This window comes from Populus nigra, chromosome 12 (genome assembly GCF_951802175.1).
Source record: "Populus nigra chromosome 12, ddPopNigr1.1, whole genome shotgun sequence".
Classification (NCBI taxonomy): Eukaryota; Viridiplantae; Streptophyta; class Magnoliopsida; order Malpighiales; family Salicaceae; genus Populus; species Populus nigra.
The window spans coordinates 14,054,274-14,075,504 of NC_084863.1; the positions used below are offsets into that span (position 1 = coordinate 14,054,274).

A 21,231-nucleotide genomic window follows, 5' to 3' on the forward strand; every position below is an offset into this window, starting at 1 on the left:
ATTACAATAAAGCTAAATCATATAAGGAAAGCGGTATAGTTTTCCTCACAAAACATTGTGGATTGTTACAATATTTCTCTAAATGATTTTTATTTTATTTTATTAGAAAAAGCATTATAGTTTTCCTCACAAAACATTGTCAATTGCTATAATATTTTTTTTCACGGGTTTTTTCCTTTCAAAATTATCTTTGTTGATTTTTTTTTAATTTTAAGTTGGTAGAAAATTTAGCTTTGTCATTTTTTTTTTGCTTTTTATTAACTGAAAAGCTAAATCATGTGGCGAAAACACTGTATCTTTCATCACAAAATACTGTAGATTGCTACAAATCATTTTATTTAGTCTCTAAGTTTTTAATCACCAACACAACTTTTTTTTTTGTCATGAAATATTTTCTCCGTTATACCTTTAATTTCTATTATTTATCTAGCGTTGGTTCACAATTATAACACTATCAAGTGTATTTGTTTTATAAGCCCGCTGCAGCGCGCATGCATGTCATCTCGTATTGGATTAAAATCAACACCAAAAACTAATCTACTTGTATACATGATAGACTGTATATAAACTTGGTGATTCATAGAAATATATGAATTATGATATATATATATATAGCTTAATCACCATTAATATCTTTGCTCATTTTTTTTAACATCTCTCAAGTTTTCAAACTTAATTTTTAAATTCAAAGATTTTTTTAATAAATTTACAATAAATTACAAGAAGAGAGTTTAGTTTTAACTATATAAAATATCAACATGGTTATAAAAAAAAATGGCAATGTACATGTTAGAATATTATATATAAAGCTAAAACAATTTAGTGTTTTAATGCTTTATTTTGCATCTGATTATTTGGTATTTGTTGAGTTTTATTGGGGCAGTAGGGTAATTTGATAAATAAAAAAAACAGAGACAAATATATTGATATCTTTGGAAGGCACGCGCGACGCCGTTTGATAGCCAAAACCTAGCTTTTAGGGCATTGGCTGAAGCACCTCTGCATCCTTTCCTTGAAACGGCGGCGCATTTTGCATAGTTGTGATTGGGGTGTGTATAGATTTTTTCTTTTCCTTTTTGCCTCTTTCTTACTCGACTTTCATGGTAGCGTTTCAAAGAATCAAATCAGCTTCTCAAGTTATCATCCTCAAGATTTGGTCTCCATTATCTTGAATTCATTTTGGTTTTTTATAATAAGTAATGAAACTAAATTTTTTTTTTTAATTCATTCCTTATAAATTTTTTTTATCTTTTAAACTTGGTTTTTATTCTTTTAATTATTATTATTTTTTCATTGAATGATTTTTGAATTTGATTTTTTTTTACAATTTAATTCTTCTTGAGTTTTTTTTCCTATCAAATATAATATATATTTTTTATTGCTATTCTTTTACCTTGCAATATTTTCTTAGATTGTTTTTTTTATATTATTATTGTTGTTGTTGTTGTTGTTGTTTCATTCTAAAACATTTAATTGGCTGAATGTTTAGCTTCTTAGTTAAGTCAGAGTCTAAAATTTTATAGGTTGCAGGTTTCAAATATTAACCTAGGTTTACTAGCTTCAATCGGGCTTCCTTGTTTTTTTTTCCCTCTCTTTTTAAAGCTTTTTTGTTTTTAGTTTCTTCCTACAATATTTTATTATTTTTTAATTCACTTCATTGTGGGATTTTTCAATTATTTTAAAAATAACACCCGTTGTCTTTTTTTTTTAATCTGTCTTTGTTAGATTTTTTTAAAGGAATCTTTTCTTTAAATTAAATTAAATTAATTGATTTTATCCTCTTTCATTTACCAAAATCTTGTATTTTGTTTTTCTCATTTTAAAGTTGTTATCAGTGTTTTTAAACCTAGCTCAATGGTCGACCTAGTCCAAGGCCTGAGTCAACCTCAATTTTTTTTATAAATTAAAACGATGTTGTTTTGGTAAAAATAAAAAAATTATCAACGGGTTGCAACCGGGTTTTCAATCGGGTCTTGCTGGGTCAACTAGGTCACCGGGTCAACTAGCCGGATCGACTGGGTTAGTCATGTTTTTAACTACTCTTATTTTTTCACAAACTTGGATCGGTTATAGCTCCGGATCAGCCAGGTTCTAAATCAATCCACCGAGTTGGATCAAATTTTAAAACTATAATCAGATCATTAATTTTTTATGTTGGTAAAAAATTAACTTAACCTTTTAAGTCATCTATATAGTTATTTATATATTTTAAAAAATCCCTCCAATACAACCATGTGCTGAATAAATTTGACCACGACCTGGTCAATGCATCAAATTCATGCATGATAACATCACTCTTGAAGACCATTTATAAATCTATTAATTAAAAATGCCTAAAATAGCTTCCAAATTGAAGGACAAATTAGTAATAAAAAATATATTTTCAAGCACAAATTCGAAGTCAAAATTGTAAATTTAATGTCCAAAGAAGGGGATAGTTGCCGCGTAAATTTTCGAAAGTTACCCTTCACCTTCTATAAATCCCACCACTGGCCTCATGTTCATCACAAATTTCACTTCTCTTCAATCTCCATCTACACCTTAGCCTTCTCTCCAAGAAACCAATTACCAAATTCTTGAATTCCAGACAAATCACCATGCCAATGAAGAAATCAAGTGTTTTTGCTGCTTCGGTTGCTGCAGCTTCTGCTACTGCCCTCTCTGTTTCTTCCTCTTCTCCTAGTTTTAACTCTAATGTTAAGGTAAGACAGTTGACAAGAGAATTCTGGGTTTGTGTCTTTTCTTGAAAATATTTCATGGGATTTGGTTTCCTTGTTGTTTTCTCTGTTGGGACTTGCCCTGTTTTCTTGAAATTTCTTTGTTGGTAAAGATTTTGCCTTTTATCTTCTCTGTTGCCTCTACTTTCCTGTAAGCCAAATATCTTTTTTCCTCTCTTTTTCAAGAACTCCAGTTTCTCAATTTTGGTTTTCTTGAAATCCATGGAATCCTAATCCGCCCCTTTTGGTGCTTGATTTTTCTTTTATTGATATATTCAAGCTTATTTGTTAGTTTGGGTTTGATTTTTGTTTTTGTACACTATTAATCTAAAAGCTTGATTCTTTCTTCTTTTCCAGGAAGCTGGGTCAAACAAAGACCAACAAGGACCTGCTTCCATGGAGAAATTTACACCAAGGTTTGACGGGCTGAGGTTTATTGAAACACTGATCACTGCTCACAGATGAAGAGATGAGAGACAGAGAGTCATCTGGCCTTGATAGCTCCATGGATGATATTGATTAGCAGTACTAATTTTAGCTAATACCCATCTTTTCTCTTTAATCCAGAGGGGAAAAAAAAAGATGGCATAAAGAAAGTTTGACTTTTTTTTTCTTGGGTGGACTGTAATGCCTGAGTTGAGATTTTGTAATAGTATTTTCACTCAAATTGTCTGTCCTGTTCATTATTCAAATATCTGATTTTTCTTTGTGCTATTTTCACTATTATTTTTCGGGTTGCCACGTGTCATAGAACGATTGGTCTCCAAGGTCAAGTGCCAACAGATCTCAGCTACCATTTATTACAAGTTAGGCAGGCATCATGGGGTTTATATCATGTATGTGGATGACAGTTTTGGAGCCCTTAAAGATATGGTTCCAATGGAGGAGAAGTCCCAAAAAAGAAATTCTAAATTGCAAAGAATATTCATTGAATTGTGAGGACAAATGTCATTAATTATCCTTGCCAAGTTGAAGGATGAGAGCTAAAAGTCAAGTCCTTCCATGTATTCCATGTTGTTTTTCACATTAAATTGATTTTTTTTAATGTTTTTAAATAATTTTAGCTTGAGATGATAAGTAGATTAGTTTCTCTATGGAATGGAAAGGCTAAATTCTTGATTTTGCACCAAACTCTTGCTTGGGTATCTGGGGTTGCCTGAAATCTTGATCTGCTAACACAAAGAATGCCAAGTTCTTGACTAGGCACCATGTTTTTGCTTGAAATTGTTTGCTTGCAGTTTTCAAAAACACGATGAGAGTAGTCTGCGGACAACTTTGGAACAAGCTAAACTAAATTTAGTGGAACAAGAATGGGATCAATGGTACAAATGATCGAGTGGTGTCTTGTTTTTTAAAAAGAATTGTGAAGAACGACGCAAAATCTTTGAATTTGAACCCAACTACGCAAAATCTTTGATGTGGTGCCACCTTCAATGGTCAAAAAGAGAAAAGGAAACAAAAAAACAAAGTGATGAACACGGAAAAAAGTTTGAATTTTTAATTTTATTTTAAATTAATATTTATTTAATATTTTTATATTGTTTTGATAGCCTATATCAAGAATAATTTTTTTAAAATAAAAAATATTATTTTGATATATTTTAAATTAAAAAAATACTTTAAAAATTTATTATTATTAGACTTTCAAATACGTTATAAAACTAGTATTCTTGATTCCCAACACAAGTATGTTAACGCAACCTAAATACCAGAACTTATTCATTAATTGGTTGCAGTGATCACACTTTTTTTAAAAATATTCGAAGCTAATTGCTTAGTCAAGATAATAGAAGGTCTTGAGATCTCAAATCTGAATTTATTCCACATGAAACACCCTTTATTCTTGAATCACAAGGCACAGATATTAGCTCTTGATTTCAAAATGTTATCATGCTCCATCTTTCCAAGCAAAATGAGTGGTAAAAATGGATACACATCACAGGCATTTTGTGCGAGCCAAGCTGCTTCTAACATTTATGGACATAGTAAGATGATAAACTTGCTGATCATGCCGCAATTATAGATATCCCACCATTGACACTACCATTCTTGCCACACTATTGATGCTTGCTTCTTTTTTCTTGATCGTGATGTTGATTTTTGCCTTTTCTTCTTTCGGTGAGGTTTTTCATTGGCCTGCAAGCATGCCTGAGCCTGATGTCGCAGCATACTTTACAGAGGGCTTGACGTGAACTGTTGGCTAACATGGGTCTAATTCACACAACTATTGGCTTCCTCTTTTAGTCGCTTCCACGAGTAGTCAATGCTCCCAAGAGGTTTTTACTTTCTTTTCCTTGCCCTTTCGTTGAAAGTGATAAATGGGGGTAAAGGTGATAGTGACCAGAAAGGTGCAAGGAGCTTACTGTTGGATCAGTGGAGAGGTGATGTATTGCTCAAGAAGGGAGTGCTCTTGTCTTGTACAGTGAGAATACAGCTCGAATAAACTGGTTATAAACTAATTAAACTGATGAAGGTAAAAGGTTAAACATCTCGGTTTTGAATATTTTTGAAATCGTGTTTTTAAAAAATTATTATTTTCTGTTTTAAATTATATTTTGAAGTTTTTGAATTTTTTTTATGTATTGGTATCAAAAATAATTTTTTAAAAAATATTTTTTAAAAAAACCACTTTAAAAACAGAAAAGTTACATGGTAATTGCTACAAGGAGATGAGGGATCCAATTCTACTTGTGCAAGGAATGGACAAGGCTATGGAAAAAAAAAGGGGTCTCATAGTACAGTTATTTGGGAATAGATAAAAGCTACCCTTCTGCTGGCATTTTGATAGAGAACGGACGCAGAAAGTAAGGGGCCATGGGAAGAAAATTATAAGACTGTTTTGGAAGCAATAACAGATGTTGTCCAGATGCTATTTCATCCAATTGTCATATCATGTGTGGTCCTCCCTCTAATATCCATGCTTTTTGAGAAAACCTAGCACATGATTCTTGATGTTTCCATGACATATCTTTGCTACAAGAATCATGTTCGTCCTTATAAGTAATATAGAGAGAGAACTATTACTAGATATGCAAATTTGGCAGCATCAGCACTACAGCAGTATGACATTGCAGTTTCAAGTTCTTAGAGGGACGACAGACATTGACACAACACAGAATCTTTAATTATATCAGGTGGCAAGTGAACATCTATAATCCGAATAACCCAGGTCGATAGCATATGGAGATCCTCTCAAATCCAACTAAGCAAATGGACATTAGAGCTTTATAGTAATGTTATATCCATTAATATTCAGGAATATCTTTTGATTGTCAAATAGCTACACACAGGTTTACAGTAAGACAGTACATGGCTTGTCGAAGTCGAAAGAATTGGATAGCATATTATGCACCATTTAGTAGTTAATAGAATACCAAACTGTAGCCCAGTGGTGGAGAAAACAACGATGGAGAAACCATAATTTGATGAAGCAATACTTTGAGACAGGAAGGTGTATCAGTTAGGAAATGAATGGCTATCCACTCTGAACAGTCTAGAACAATTGTAACAACAACACTATTAGTCCTGCTGTGAGCATCAACAATGAGGATTGAGCAGCTGCAATTTGAACCCCTCCACTCTTTTTAGATTGTTCCACATTTTGGCAATCAAGACCATTCTTATCTTCTCTGCATTCATTGGCAAACAAGCCAGGAGGGTATTTCCCATAGAGGTTTATGAAGCTAAACATGGTCGAAGCGCAGTCAGATTCCAGGTCATTTATGGCATCACTAAAAGGGCAAGCAAATTCCTTGAAAGCATCACAGCATGGCTTGGCTGGGTATTGGGGTCCTTTGCACTTGTCTGTGAGGACACTGTAGTCCAAATTTTCAAAGCTTATGTTGCATGCTGCAAATAGTGGGAAATTGAGGAAAACATGAGAATTCATAGGGCCATGTTTTATTGATAATAACCCCATAATGCATCAACCCTAAGATATCGGCTGTTGGTTTAAGTTTCTCCAAGAAAATAGTCCTTCAGCATAGAAAGATAGGCAAGTGATTCAATGCAAAAATTGTACATGTTTGATCACCTTAGCAAATGGGATGCAACAGTAATATTCTATCCTCAACGCTAATAATCAAGAAATTAAAATATCAGTTCAAGAATCAATAACAAACAATTAACAAAAGGGGGATGAAATGGAGAAACGTTTAACTTTCTTGTCATTGAGATATTAACTAGGCAAATCCTAGAAATCTGCTTGTTTCTGCAGAAACAAACAGATTTCTCTGTATCCTTTTCCTTTTCAATCATGTACGTTCATCAAATTACAATTTTCCCAAAGAAAAATGGAAAAATAGAAGGAAAACTTACCTTTTTTCATCTGAAGGAGGGTTCGGCCGGGACCTCCATGAACATCAAGTGCATCATCTGCATTTTTCAATTGCAAATAGAGGGAAAGAAAACCAACATGAGAACTAATGAGATTAAATCCAAAATGTTATGCTAATACAATGCTATGATGTGATATGAATGGTATATGATTCATACAGGAAATGAACGAGGAAGAGGTGGCAAGTCCAGCAAGGAAGAAGAAGCAAATGAGATAAAACCATGGATTAAAATTACTAGCCATGCTTTTCCTTTTCTTTTAGCTTTGTTTTGTTTTTTTAAATAAAATTTTGGAGATCTAAATTGATCTCCAACCCTCCTTAGACCAGAAATGACCCTCCTTTCTTTTCTTTTTGCTGCCAAAAAACAGTGTTATCGTATTCTCTGTTTTACTATTTTTAGCCGGAAAGAACATTTACACGAGTGGTGGTGAAAGAGTTTAGGCAAACAACCATGAACTTGTCATGGTGGCAAGCAACCATCAGCTTTCTAACAGTAACACAGGCATATTGCTTAAATTGTTAGTTATAAATCATTAAATTTAACATAGAAATTTATTATTTCAAGTATTAATAAATTCAACATACCCTCTTATATTTCCTTTTTCTTTGGACATTAATAATACAGTTGATTGATCTCAAAAGGCAGCAAAAAAACCTAGAGGAGAGGACAAATACTTCCATATGCAGCTAATGTACCTCCAAATAACAGCCGAACTCTCATCATATCCGCAGCAGCTCAAAACTATATCCAAATCACAAGCAGGGGCCTATAGCACCAGCAGCCCAATAGCATACCTGGAACTGCCTATTTGCTACACAGGCTAGATCAGCTGAGGAATTTCAGTATCAGTAGTAAGCAAAGAGTGCAATCCAGTTCCAATTTCCAGACAAGACTGTTTCGCTTAAGCTTGTGAGTTGTGACCATTTAACAATTTACTCCTCTAAAACATTTGAATAAAGACTACAACAGATTTCAAGCAGACAACTCAACCATTGTGATATGATACCAAGAAATCATTCAAGATATCTATAACAGAAACACAGCAATGCTTAAAGCATTGCTCGTTGCAAAATCCCTGCCCTGCTGATTGTCTAATTTTACCATCGGAAAAATGAAAAGAAAAACATTTCTCCCTTAACGTGATGTAATAAAAGGAACCACAAGACTGTTGGATTGCAGCAGTTACAAACATTTCTTATGTAATTCACGTAATTATAAAAGCCAAATACAGGGAGCCAAAATTGCTGCAATATATGGGTTAGAAGATGCTGTTATCCATTACAGTGTAAAACGTCAAATCAAAGCGAACCAACTCTCAGAAGTACACAAGGGAAGAAAATCCACTGCATTATTGTATGCTTTCTGGTTGCAGCTATTTCTGCACATTGCAAATGATGCCCTCCACCTCTCCCATAGTCTTCCAATTTGACATAATAGGAACTACCGAACTAGGAGCTGATTATAAAGCACGCTACTAAATGACTTCAATTAGTACCAGTGTTCTCAGATTTATCCAGTATCCCATCATTCTCTGAATTGCAAAGTCAATGAGAGGTTGAAGAGAAAAACCACGTGGTGCAGCTTAGAAATTACAAAATGCACCTCACAAGCCTGCATCATGGCCAAAAGAGAAACGCAGTAACCTATAACAAAAAGAACAACTTAATGTTAAGGAGATTGTTGCTTGAAGAGAATGCTCGAGCACGCTGCTGGAGGATGAATGGGCACTGAAGACAAAACCAAAGTTGAATTTTGTGACGAATGAATTCCATTTTGAGAGACATAAAAGCAGTCAATAATAGCAGCACTGACAACAGAACTGGAAAGATTTGAAAAATCATTCATCTGTTTATAACCACCCTATATGAAAAAGATTTCAAATAAGTAATTGCAGAATACCTCAGTAGTTTTAACATTTTCCCTGCAGATAAATAATATCAATTTTAGGTTGGCCTTAACAGATGTTGCTGCTGTGCCTCAGTCTTCGGGTTATGGAACGGCCCATCCTAAGACGTCGAGCAGTTAGTGCTTCTAATAAAACATCTACAGCATTCTCCAGCGCTTCATTCTGTTTATCCAATCCACAGGAGCTGAACTGTGGAAGTACTTGTAGCTCGGACAGCAGGCCAATGGCTGCTGCAGCTGTACAGGTACGATCCCATGATGGCTGGGGCCTGCCAATAAAATGCCATTCATGCTTACTTGTAAGTTTAATATAATGAAAGGGCTTTGCAAAAGGCCAAAGAGAAGAGAAGGAAGTGGTGGGAGTCATTAGGGGTATGAATACAAATAGTTGATGTGTAGAAGCCCCTACAGAAGAGATCAGGCTATGTTGTATATCTCACCGAAGTTTGTGCATTGTAGATACACCTGCAGAGAGGGATATGCAGGGAAGATCCTCCACTCCCCATACTGACTTTGTCTTCTCCTGCACAGAGAACACACAGGTCAATGAAATCCTGAAAACAGCTTAAGGTTTATTAATATGAACATCCCCATATTTATAATATAAGGGTATGGTAGCAAAACCAGCATGCTCTTGTAACAACTAGTGCCAGGGTTCAGAAATTTATACACGTACATGTGGCATATAGAAGAAGATGAGATGAAGGGGAAAAGCATGCACATTTTTTTTCCCCTAAGAATTGTCTAACCTGGAATTCAAGTTGCCACACACTAGACAAAAGATAAGGTACAGAGAAGGTGCTTTGAAGTATTACCTTTAAGCGGTTGAACATTGCAGCAGAGTTGCTCCATGTACCATCAATCAAAATGAAATTTAAAGGTTTATATTCATTTGTCTGTGAAAGAGAAGCAATATAAGTATTACCACGTAGTTGAACTGAAAGAAGAGGAGAGCTTTCATGAGAACAGAAATTTCATCCTGAATTTAAAGGAAATTAATATTTTTTGCAGGCTCGGAATAGTCCACATCCTGGGATATGTTTGTTGATTTAATGTCAGGATATTTTAAAACCATCAATGACAAGATATTATCAAATAAACACAGCAATTACACTAAAGCTGTGAGAAAAGAGTACCATGGTTGTGTTGCATTCTGGATCAGCTGAAATTTCCTGACAAACAGCATCCTGCACTGATTTTGTTGCTACATTCTTGTTGGGATAAAGGCACCAAACCTTGTCCTTTCCTGCAATTTGCATCAATCACTTAAACCAGTGGTTCTGCAAGTTGAATATGTGGAGTTGGGAAGAAATAAACACCAAGCAGAAAGTTTTCAAATAAAGAAAATTACTTAACTGCATCACCTTAGCTAAAAAAAGAATTCTAATAAAGTTCCAGCACATAAATATAAAACCCATTCGATCAAATGACCATACATTGAATAAATGTTGACTTCGTAAAAGTTCTTCATGGAGAGCTTAAAACACTCAAAGCTTCTGTGCATCTTTTTTGGCCAGCAGAAAAAGATTCTCATAGCAGTCAAAAGAAGTGACAGACAAAGCAGACATACATTTTGTATCAGTGTATTGCAAAGCATATATTGAACACACCTGCAATCTTACATGCATTCCACATTATTTCTTCATCTTCAGCAATCCCATAGAGGCATAAAGTAGCTGATTCAACACCAAGTACTTGCCATAACAACTTTCCAGTGTTGTTTTGTCGTAGAAAATCCTGCAAAAAGTTGACTGAACATTTGATGGCCACAAAGGATGTTACAACATTCAGGACAAGAACTAATGCATGACATGCTAACCTTTGGATGCATATACAACCAAAACCTTATGCCACGCCATAGAGAGCTGGGCTTGACTTTTGAACACATACAATCTTCTTCTAGAGGAAGCCAGCACTGCAAATAAATATATTAATTCCCATTAAAAGGCCACACCAACCACCACGAAAATGTCACCGTACCATTGAACATCAAGCACATACCTTCTGGCAGAGGTAACCTCTACTTCCAAGCAAACGACAAGCTATCTGTCGAGCTGAAAAGAACTGGAGCTTCTTCTCAGAATCACCTAAAGCCTGATATGTTGCTCTATGTTTCTTGTTCTCTTGCATTCCAAAATCCCCCTAATTCAAAACAGAATATACACAAAAAAAGAGACTTTCAGCCATGTGAAACACACCCACTGGAACTACACTATAGCTTATCAAAACAATGATTCTCATCAGCACAAAAAATCTATATGAATTCTCAATTGCTCCATTTGAATATATCAAATACCAGGCAAAATAAACAAAAAGAACCGATCTTTCCATTCACAGGAACACAAACCTCAGTGAATTGAACCCAAGACAAATGCTATTCACAAAAACTTCGTTTTCATTACAGTACCACACAACATAACACATGAAAATCGAATCTCTTCCATCAAATCCCTCCATTTTTGCTCATTAACAAAATTATTACCTCTAGTTTGCCACGATGCCCACTAAAGCTCATCTGGACCTCAGTCGATTTCTCCAAAAGCTTCAAATCCTTAACAATCTCCACAACTTTAGCAGGTAGTGGAGATACTGCACCCCATCCTTGCCATTCCTGTAAAGTTATGGTAAACCCATCACTAGTGTCTTTTATATCAGGGTTTGTTTGAGGAGAATGTGAAGTAGGGGTAAAGTGGGTTCTTGGTGGAGACTCCATGTGGGTTCTGAGAGAGAAGGCTGGAGATGGAGGAGAGATTTTGAATGTCAATGGCCTTGTTGCTGAGACGGAGAGCATGGTGGGTTTTGGTGGGTTTTTGTTTTTCTGCTTAGCTTGTTGGTCTCTCTTGATACGGCGCGTTTTCCTCAAGCAAAGAATATTTCACTCACACTCTTTATAAGGTTGGTCTTGGTCTTGGGCTTGGGCTTTCATTCAATTGAAATAGAGATGGAAATTTGGTCTGGTTCCAACATAAAGGGGGAGATTGAGAAGCATTAAACTAAACTAAATTATTATTATTAATTTTTAAAAAAATACACCCAACCCATTACATTATGGATAGTAAATGTGTAATGATGATTTTTTTTATTTTAAATAATTTATAAAATTAATTTTTTTTTAAAAATCATCTTTTAATTTTTTTTCATCTACTAGATTTGTCTGTATTCTTTTAATTGATACATGTTTTATTCGAGATAATTTTTTAGATTGGATGTTTTTCACAATATTATTATTAATTTTTTTCTATCACATTTGATCATTATTTATTTTTACTGTTTTTTTTACTCTGATTTTTTAAAAATTGATATTTTTTTGGATTGCATACTTCAATATTAAATTGGTTGTGAATTAAGTTTCCTAGTTGAACTAAAGTTTAGGATTTCAAGGATGGTGACTTTGAGAAATTAATCCCGGTTCAAGAGATTTGCCTAGGTTAGCCCCCTCCCCCTCCCCCCCTCTAAACTCATGTTTTTTTTAATCCTTTAGCATTTATTAAATAGGATATTGGGCTTCATGATTTTTTGTATCTGTTTCTATGGAATTTTATACTAATTTTAAAAATAACCCAAGTTATATGAAGTCTTTTTATTTATCATTCTTTGTTAAAATTAGCTTTTTTCTTAAAAAAATTTATTTTTTAATTAAATTAAATTAAAGAATTAAATATAAGTATGGAATGCTCACTTTATGATATTTTCTTTGGTTTTATTTCGAGGTTATTGCTCTGATGATGTGTGCGACCTTTGTCACTATTGTCGTGCAACTTTTCACACTAGTATTGAATTCGTCTCAGTGAGATCTTTTTTGGTGGTGGGGGTGTTGTCCATAGAGAAACAATAATAAGTCTCCAACAAACTTTTTTTTCTTTTCCTCTTGAGTATGGTAGTGACAACATATTTTTTATAGTTAATCATTGCAAAAAAAATTTTATCGCTTTATTTAATGTTAATGTTTTTTTTTCTAATCATATTATTAAATTAACCGAGCTTATTAAATTTAGTCATATCAATGGCTTGAGTTTCATATTTTTCTTACTTTATTAAAATGTTAGTGTTGTCTGAACATTTTATTTTTGTGTAACGAGAAATTTAAACTAGCCTGCGGGCTACCTATCTAGTAAAAATATTAGATGTATTGATGGGTGTAATATAGTTATTAGAATAGTAATAGATGTATTAGTTATTAGAATAGTAATAGTTGTATTTATGCATAGATGCATAGTTGTCAAACTCGATATAAAATCTAATGTTTAAAAGAATTCAAGTTATTAGGTTACTGGATCAAACCAAATAAATAATTTTTATTATTAATACGATGTTATTTCATTTTGCTTTTTTTTTTTAAAAAAATTCTTTTGGTTCTGATTTAGTCTTTTTTGAATCGGGTTTGATTATGTCAACTAAGTTACCAATCAACCTATCAAGTTAATCTAATTTAATCAGATTAATATTTTTTCCAATTAAAATTGAAACTCAAATCGAGTCAAGTTTTGATTCTAGTTTTTCTAGGTCACCCCATCAAATCAACTCAGCAGACCTTCGTGCATGAATATTTATAATTTATAATGCTTGTAAATTTATCTCAATATATATCTAAAATAATTAATGTGATTTATCAAACCCACGATATCTTGGGCTCAGCTCACGACTGAATTCAAATATATTGAGCATAACAATTTTTCTAGACACATTGTGTCTTGAGTTTAATTTACGATTCAATCTAAGTATATTGAATATAGAATATGAAATTTTACTAGATACATATTTAATTAAGTTATCATACTATTATTGAATTGAGGTATTTCAAAATACAAAAATATTGGGTAAAACACTCAGAATCATCATAGACATAATTTTCAATAAAGTATAATATATGTAGTTTAAAATGATAACTCCTAGGTCCGGTGATTTGATTGCTGTCTTCAACCCACATGACTAGGGTTCAAGCATTGATACCCTCATCATCAAATACATGAAATCACTCGTGATTATAATATAATCTGTCTTTTTATTTTGGTAATGCTACTCTTAATACTGGTCCTACGATTTTTTTTATTTAAAAAAACCCTTAAAGCTGACTGCAAATACCCTTAAAATCATTTAAAAAATACCTTTAAAATCATTTAAAAAAGGAATTAATTTTTATTGACAAGCAAGCTGACTGCGAATACCGTTTTCTCCATCCAAAAAACAAACCTTAAAAACTCCAAGGTACAAACTGACAGTGGTCGTTAATAACAGAGAGAATTTAGCATTTCAAAGCTTTGTCCTGCCGCCTTCTTCTACTTCTTTTTATCCCTCTCTCTCCAACTCCTCCATGCTTCCTCTCCAAACTAACTTTCTATAAAGAAACCAAAGACACAGAAAACTCACATTCAACTAAAAGCTCTCAAAATGGTCTCATCAATGGTTCTATCTTCTTACCCTTCTTCACGCCTAAAATGCTCCCTCTCAAATCCTCAGTCTGTGATTATGATGTCATCACCTCAGCCTACAGTGGCGCTTCTTTTCCCCTTCCGCCTTGGTGGGGCAGCTTCCTTTGCCGAGTTCAGAGGACTGAGGATCCAAATGGGTTCAAAGTTGTCAACTTCGTTGGTTTCCATTAATACGAGGAGGAATCCTAAGGTTTTTTCTCGTATTGTGTCTGAAGCTCAAGAGACTGTTGTTGATAGTAAGTTTTTCATTTTTTTTTATTTAAATTTTGGGTCTTATTATTTGGTCTTGTTATTTTACTTCTAGTGCTTTTGCTTGATTCATTATTTATGATTTTGTGCTATCTTGATTCCGATTACTGCACCAAGTTAAGTGGGTCTTTTTAGCTCAAGATTTTGAGTTTTATTCAGTGATAATCAACATTAACTTTTCAAAGATCCAATTTATTGTAAATGGGGTTTAAGTAAATTAGAGGATGTCTCGATACCCGGGAAATGACCTTTGATTGGGGAGGAGGGCCAATGTTGCCCAATGGAGGGTTTAAGTAAGAAATGAATTCAAGAATGTTAAAAAGAGAGCTCTCTTATGATTAAAATAGGAGATTGAATCTTTCTTTTTAGTGCGTATCAGGGCATGTCTAGATGTTCTTTATTTTCAAGAAACGAACTTGATAAGGCAGGATGGAACAGGGAGCCATATTCGCAAATGGGGTTTAAGGAAGAACTGGATCAGAGAAATGAAATTCTAGAACCAAAAATTGCATCAGAGAATGTTAAAGACACCTTCATGATCAGTAAAATAGGAGATTAAATCTAATGTTTAGTGTGACAAAAATCTGATGAGGAACGGGTGGTTATAATTGATGGTGGCCGGAGATTGCAACTACAATGTTAAAGATTGGATTATCAATTATGAATTAAGAAGGGATTTTTTTCCAGGGAAATTTGGAGTTGGGAGAGGGCAGGGGTGGTGGAGTTTGCGTGGTAGAGAGAAGTCTGTGAGGTTTGACAATGAGCTTGTGGCATTTCCTTTGTCTACACACAGATACATTAAAAGCTGTTGGAGGCATTTTCTCTTGTTATTTTGTGATTTCATCACATCCAGGAAGGTTTTCCTGTAATTATGTCTCCATTTTGGATGACGTTGGGTGTCCAAATGTTTTAAGTTTAGATGCTTAGGCCAATGTGGGCAACTGCAAACCTTGTACACTTTTCAAGAAATTGTTGCTTCTTCTTTGCTTTATATGCTCTCGACAGTTCCTTTGTTCATAGAATATCAAGGTTCTATTGAAACAAAAACTGTTTTCGTGGTACCTTTAATTTCAAGTGTTTTCCTTAAAATCGGACGGAATCTTCTATTAATTTTTTTTCCCTCTTCATGAAATACGATTGCTGGAGCTCTGGTGCAATTGCGCTCTTTTTCTGTAAAATTTAAGTCACCTAACTAGTTATACATTCAAATCTAGAAAAACAGCAGTGTGAACTGTGACCTGATATTCGGCATTTTGGTTTTGCTGGTTGATATTAGCTAAACTTGGCAGCTGCATTGAAGTTTTTTTTTAGCTTCACAAAGCCATGCTAGCTTACTCACTATCCTAGCAGCATTTTTCTAATGACTGAAATGCAACATTTTTCTTGAAGTTCACTCTTTTTTAAGCTGTTCTCATTGGTTCTATTCTGAGTACACTGAACTTTTTTTTTTCTTAATGTATTTCACTAACTTGTCAGACCTCCATTTACCCTCCCATAACACTGGTTTGCCAGGAATCTGTAGCCAACATGAGGAGGAAATTTCGAACTAGTTCTCTGGGACCAGGCTTTCCCATACGTCTTTAAGGCTTGGCATGGTCTGCAACTTCACGGAAAGCTTAGGAAATACTGGATTTGAACCTCTGCATTTCTGATACTATTTTAAGTCGCAAAATGACCTAACTTCCTCCTCGTTAACTGGTGTCCTCGATTCTTGAAATGGCCGCACATTAAGCTTGTTCTTTCCAAACCATCCTACCTATGGTTCTTTGTTTTATGATTTCCCAATCTCTTTATCTGCTGATAAAATATTGTAGAACTTGGACTGTATTGTTCGTGTCTAATACCGCTTCGACCCAGCCCGCTTGAAACTCTTCCTAGATGTAGTGGTTTTTTTAAACTAGTAATTTAATTAGGCTTGTTTAACTCCTTCTTTGGTTTCTTTTTCCATTTGCATAATGGCTCATCTATTGAAAAATTTTGATTTTTTTTATTTTAAATTTTGATTTTTTTGAATTATTTTTATGTATTTATTTTAAAAATAAAATTTAAAAAATAAAAAATATTATTTTAATATATTTTCAAATAAAAAATACTTTTAAAATAACTTTTATTATTATCATAAACACCCCTTACGCATCAACATCTGGTTTTCTGAATTTGGTTTTGATGTGTACCTAAAAAAATGGCCTGTTGCTACCACATTCCTTAACTTCTGACATATTAAAACATTCTGAATATCCTCCAGCTTTCCTGTTAAAATGTAATTACCAGTAATTGGTCGTACATATTATTCTGCTCTTGCATTCAAATAACTGGACTGAATGCTGCATAAAATTGGAAAAATGACTCTATTGTCTTGTGTATGGGGTATTTTGAACTAAACTGAATAATTTATTTTATTTTTTTGTTTGGTGGACACTAAATGAGACCTGATAAATCCAGGACCTAGACTGGTTCAAGTTTAAAAATATAGAGAAAGGATTGATTCGATAAAAAACTCGGATCGACTTGAGATAAAACACTAGTAAAAAACCCATTGACTTTTTTTCTTAATTTTTTTTATCAAATCAAGGTTGCTTTGATTTTTTTTTTAATTTGGATCAACTTGGGTTGACCATCCTGACCCGTGACTTGAACCTTGCCTTAGATCAACCCCCGAGTTAGGTTTTATAGCTATGATAATAATCATTTTTATTCATACGTTAACTTGCGTTGACCGTCCCAACTTGTGACCTGGACCTTGTCTCGGGTCGACCCCCGAGTGTTAGGTTTTATAACTATGATAATAATCATTTTATTCATACGTTGACTTAGGTTACTTAACCCGGGTTAACCCTTTCAATCCGTAACCCAGTTCTTGTCCTGGATATTGACCCCAAGTTAAATTTTAAAACTATGTTAATAATTATTTTTATCCACCTGATAGTATTTTGAAATGGTTTTGGACAAAAACAAAAAAATTTTATACTGTACAAAAATACACAAAATAACTTCACAAAAACATTATCTTATTTATTCTATTTTTATCCAGCGTACCAACCACTACCTCATGCTCCTGTTTTAGTTGTATCTTATATATATTATTTTGGGTTTTCTCTCAAAGTAATTAACATATTTATGAAAAATCCTTGAGGACCTCTATGCAGGAATAGCTTCCAGATTAGAACTTTAATTACCATACATGTTCTCACTTGGCTGCGAAATACGTTGAATTACACCACTAATGATCTCTGTTTCTAGTTACCCCACACCACTTCCATTCATGTTGTTGCTGTTATTCTGTTTCTATAACGCCCTCCAATGAGTTCTCTATATCACAGTTCAATTGACCTCTTTCCTTGATTCTCAAATCTCAGTTCCTACAGTGACTGATGAAACATGGCAGTCACTTGTCATCGAGGCTGATGGCCCCGTGATGGTCGAGTTTTGGGCTCCATGGTGTGGACCCTGCCGAATAATCCATCCAGTGATAGCTGAACTATCGACAGAATATGGTGGGAAGCTCAAGTGCTTCATGTTGAATACCGATGAAAGTCCTTCTACTGTAACCAAGTACGGAATTCGAAGCATTCCAACAATCATCATCTTCAAGAATGGGGAGAAGAAAGATGCAATCATTGGTGCCGTGCCCAAAACCACACTAATTTCCAATATTAAGAAATTCTTATAGAGGAAGCTGGTAACAGAATTCCTTTGAAAGAATTCAACTTTTTATTATGTTTCCAAGTCCGTTTCTTTTTCTGAATTGTGAATAAAATCTACCTCCCAGCTGTGTGCTTACTTCTTTGTAATTTTTGGCTGAGGTTTGCTTCCTGAAAGTGCTAGTTGGTTTGACCAACCAAGCAAGTTTGTCAATGCATGGTTTGAAAATGAGAGCTGATTAGACCTGGCGTGGACCAAATCCAGCCTTCATTTGCTGCACCAAGTACTGGCTTTTCATGTTTTCTTCCAATCTAGAACTTTTGAATTCTTGACTCAAGGAATGGTATTGGTATGGAGCCCATACGTCCACTTTGAGCGGTGGTTGAAAGGATTCACCATTGCTTTACAGTGCAGGAAGAAACTAAGGGTTGTCTGAGCACCAAAGGCATCTTGTGAGAAAATTCTGTGGTGATAGAACTGGCCTACAAGTCAGTCCACCATTCTCCAAACATGTAGAAAGTATAGTAAAAAAATGAACAGGAGATGCGATGGCTCCTTGATAAAAGAGATGCAGTGAATATAGATAATCAACCACCACTACTCGTATTTATTAAGAAAATTATTCCATCGAGAAGGGGATTATTTTATTTATACATAGGAATCTGGATATTTTTTTTGCATGATTGCTTGTAGGGTCATAAATAATATCAATTCTTTGTGGATACACTAATCATTTTATAAATATTGCTGGTTGGACTGGAAAAAAAAATCTAGATTGTTGGATCATGCATGGGTTTAATTTATTAGTTATTGGGTTGATTATTTTTAATAAAATAATAATATTTTTTTTTATGAGATATCAATTCATTGGAGTTTGGATTGGATTAATTAGATATTTAAAAGTTCTATTGTATTAATTGAGTTTGATCATATTAATATTTTAAATTAGATTATTAGCCTCAAGTTCTGATATTAATAATAATTAAACTATTAACTTTGAGAGGTGTAGTTCAACTAGTCAGATTCTAAATTTATTCTCTAGAAGTTACTAGTTTGAGTCTCACAAACCTCAGGTCACTGGAGGCTTACATGGTCGTTAACTTCAGAGCTCGTAGGATTAGTCGAGGTGCACCCAAGCTGACCTGAACACCCACGTTAATAAAAAATAATAATTATTAAACTATAATAGATTGTGTAAATTTAGTTTTTTTTTGTTTAAAAAAAACCCATAACACATAACAGGGGTGATATTGTAAATCCCAAAACTTACTTTCTAAACCTAAACAAAAACTTAAGATGATAAAATGAAGATAAATTAAAAGGATTGAAAATAACTTATTATTAATATATTATACATATTAATAATCATTTTTAAAAGAAGAAAAGTTTAATGGCCAGATATAAATTAATTAATTCAAAGAATAGTAACAATGACTAGAGATTCTATAGAAATTACTATTTAATATTTTTAATACGAAAATGGTAATTAGTGTTTAATTAATACAAATTAGAAATGAAAAAATAAATAATCAATCACACTAAATGAAACCAAGAATAAAAAAAAATAAAAATTAAAACGTCAATTATAAAAACTAACAATTAATTGAATCAAATCAAAATAGAAAAGGACTATAAAATAATTCATTCCAACCCTTGGAATTAATGATATAAAAAGACATTAATAGAATGGTTGAGCAGTAATCAATCATACTTATAATCACTTAAAATAAACAAATAATAAGGTGAAATAAACTAGATGACAACTAAGGGTTTTTATCAAAGAAACATATCAATTCAATAGGTTAAGTTATTAGGTGAGATTTCAAGAAATGATATATATTATTCCCTAATACACGTACTCAAGTGAAAACTTTTTGGGTTTGAAACTTGTACATACCCATATTATCTTGTGCTTAAATTTTATAAAATAAATAGAGATAGTGAGATTCAAACTCGTGACCGCTTGGTCATTAAAACTTTGATATCATGTTAAAAAACCATTTCAACCCAATAGTTTAAGTTGTTATATAAGGTCTCAAAATATCATTTATATTATTTTTTAACAGTTTTTACTATCAAAATAAAAAACAAAACCAATAGTTACATGAAACAAATCAAAATAGAAAAACAAAGACAAAATAACCGTTGGAATTAATAAAATAAAAAATTTTAAAACCCTTAAAAAACCAATCATTGATGTATCACTCTATATAATTAAATTACTGTAATGTGGCTAATTGCCCATTCATGTTCATGCTCTTGATCATTGAAAATAAATATATATAACAATAAGAAGAAAATGGAATTTAAACCCTGAAAATCAAACTTTAATGCATCACTTTATAATGTAATTAAGTCAGAGTAGAGAGAAATTATCCAAAAAAAAGTCAGAGTAGAGAGAAACGGGGGAGAGGCAATACTTGAAAAAGAGGCAATACCTGAAAATGAAAGAAAGAAAAAAAAACAAAAAGAAGACGAGCAATACTTGAAAGAGAGGCAAGAGAAAGAAAAGGGATAACAATTTTAACATGTTTCCCATCTCTTATTCTATTTGCTTGAATATCTCATAAACTTCTATTTTTCAAAATAAAAATTGAGTTTTCTGTTTGTTTGGATCTCTCTTCTTCTCCTATTTTGTTATGGATCTCTCTTATACTTCATTTAAAGAAAAATTAATTCAAATATGTTTAGCTTATATTTTGAAAGAGAGGGGTGAGAGAAGCTGATAAAAACAAGGCATCAAGATCTGACACAGTAAGATGATTGCCCACAGGCATTGATTTCTGTCCTCCATTGACGAGCAAAACTTGGTTCTTGGAGTCAACACCTCTCTCTGTTTTGAATATAGAGTACATGGAATCTGAAATTATGGAAGGTTCAATATGATGGGGTGTTTTCCCTTCCAGTTATGGTGTAGGTGTTCCCCCCTTTATAATTTAAAATTTACATAA

The 21,231-nt window shown here is 33.4% G+C and overlaps 3 protein-coding genes and 1 long non-coding RNA gene across 7 annotated transcripts; 2 read left to right on the forward strand and 2 right to left on the reverse strand.

Moving 5' to 3' along the window:
- Positions 1-2,351: 2,351 nt before the first annotated feature.
- On the forward strand, positions 2,352-3,431 carry LOC133669259 (uncharacterized). Its single transcript, XR_009833860.1, has 2 exons — positions 2,352-2,702; positions 3,075-3,431. It is a non-coding gene; the product is annotated as an uncharacterized LOC133669259 (long non-coding RNA).
- Positions 3,432-5,941: 2,510 nt separating this feature from the next.
- LOC133669208 (GPI-anchored protein LLG1-like) lies at positions 5,942-8,035 on the reverse strand. 2 transcript variants are annotated; one of them, XM_062089263.1, is made up of 3 exons: positions 7,751-8,035; positions 7,035-7,091; positions 5,942-6,566 (listed from the first exon to the last, which is right to left on the reverse strand). In XM_062089263.1, the coding sequence occupies exons 1-3, from the start codon at positions 7,776-7,778 to the stop codon at positions 6,211-6,213; spliced, it is 441 nt and encodes a 146-aa protein (XP_061945247.1). In that variant the 5' UTR covers positions 7,779-8,035; the 3' UTR covers positions 5,942-6,210. The 2 variants fall into 2 exon arrangements, with proteins under 2 accessions (XP_061945247.1, XP_061945246.1); XM_062089262.1 differs by lacking the exon at positions 7,751-8,035 and adding an exon at positions 7,212-7,740.
- Positions 8,036-8,167: 132 nt separating this feature from the next.
- On the reverse strand, positions 8,168-11,822 carry LOC133669207 (uncharacterized). 3 transcript variants are annotated; one of them, XR_009833851.1, is made up of 9 exons: positions 11,443-11,822; positions 10,962-11,102; positions 10,780-10,875; positions 10,571-10,697; positions 10,097-10,206; positions 9,776-9,856; positions 9,401-9,483; positions 8,955-9,229; positions 8,168-8,698 (listed from the first exon to the last, which is right to left on the reverse strand). XR_009833851.1 is itself a non-coding variant. In XM_062089260.1 (8 exons), the coding sequence occupies exons 1-8, from the start codon at positions 11,749-11,751 to the stop codon at positions 9,010-9,012; spliced, it is 1,167 nt and encodes a 388-aa protein (XP_061945244.1). In that variant the 5' UTR covers positions 11,752-11,822; the 3' UTR covers positions 8,168-9,009. The 3 variants fall into 3 exon arrangements, 1 of the variants encoding a protein (XP_061945244.1); XR_009833850.1 differs by having other exon boundaries at positions 8,168-8,782; XM_062089260.1 differs by having other exon boundaries at positions 8,168-9,229.
- Positions 11,823-14,151: 2,329 nt separating this feature from the next.
- On the forward strand, positions 14,152-18,563 carry LOC133670257 (uncharacterized). Its single transcript, XM_062090783.1, has 2 exons — positions 14,152-14,625; positions 17,995-18,563. The coding sequence occupies exons 1-2, from the start codon at positions 14,349-14,351 to the stop codon at positions 18,306-18,308; spliced, it is 591 nt and encodes a 196-aa protein (XP_061946767.1). The 5' UTR covers positions 14,152-14,348; the 3' UTR covers positions 18,309-18,563.
- Positions 18,564-21,231: the final 2,668 nt, after the last annotated feature.

Coding starts and splice junctions, on each gene's coding strand:
- LOC133669208 (XM_062089262.1), bottom strand. CDS start 7,296: ATGGCTAGTAATTTTAATCCATGGTTTTATCTCATTTGCTTCTTCTTC. Junction 7,092..7,211: donor CTCTTCCTCGTTCATTTCCT/GTATGAATCATA, acceptor TGAAAAATGCAG/ATGATGCACTTGATGTTCAT. Junction 6,567..7,034: donor CCTCCTTCAGATGAAAAAAG/GTAAGTTTTCCT, acceptor CACTATTTGCAG/CATGCAACATAAGCTTTGAA.
- LOC133669207 (XM_062089260.1), bottom strand. CDS start 11,751: ATGCTCTCCGTCTCAGCAACAAGGCCATTGACATTCAAAATCTCTCCT. Junction 10,698..10,779: donor GGTTGTATATGCATCCAAAG/GTTAGCATGTCA, acceptor AACTTTTTGCAG/GATTTTCTACGACAAAACAA. Junction 9,230..9,400: donor TCTACAATGCACAAACTTCG/GTGAGATATACA, acceptor TTTTATTGGCAG/GCCCCAGCCATCATGGGATC.
- LOC133670257 (XM_062090783.1), top strand. CDS start 14,349: ATGGTCTCATCAATGGTTCTATCTTCTTACCCTTCTTCACGCCTAAAA. Junction 14,626..17,994: donor TCAAGAGACTGTTGTTGATA/GTAAGTTTTTCA, acceptor CTCAAATCTCAG/TTCCTACAGTGACTGATGAA.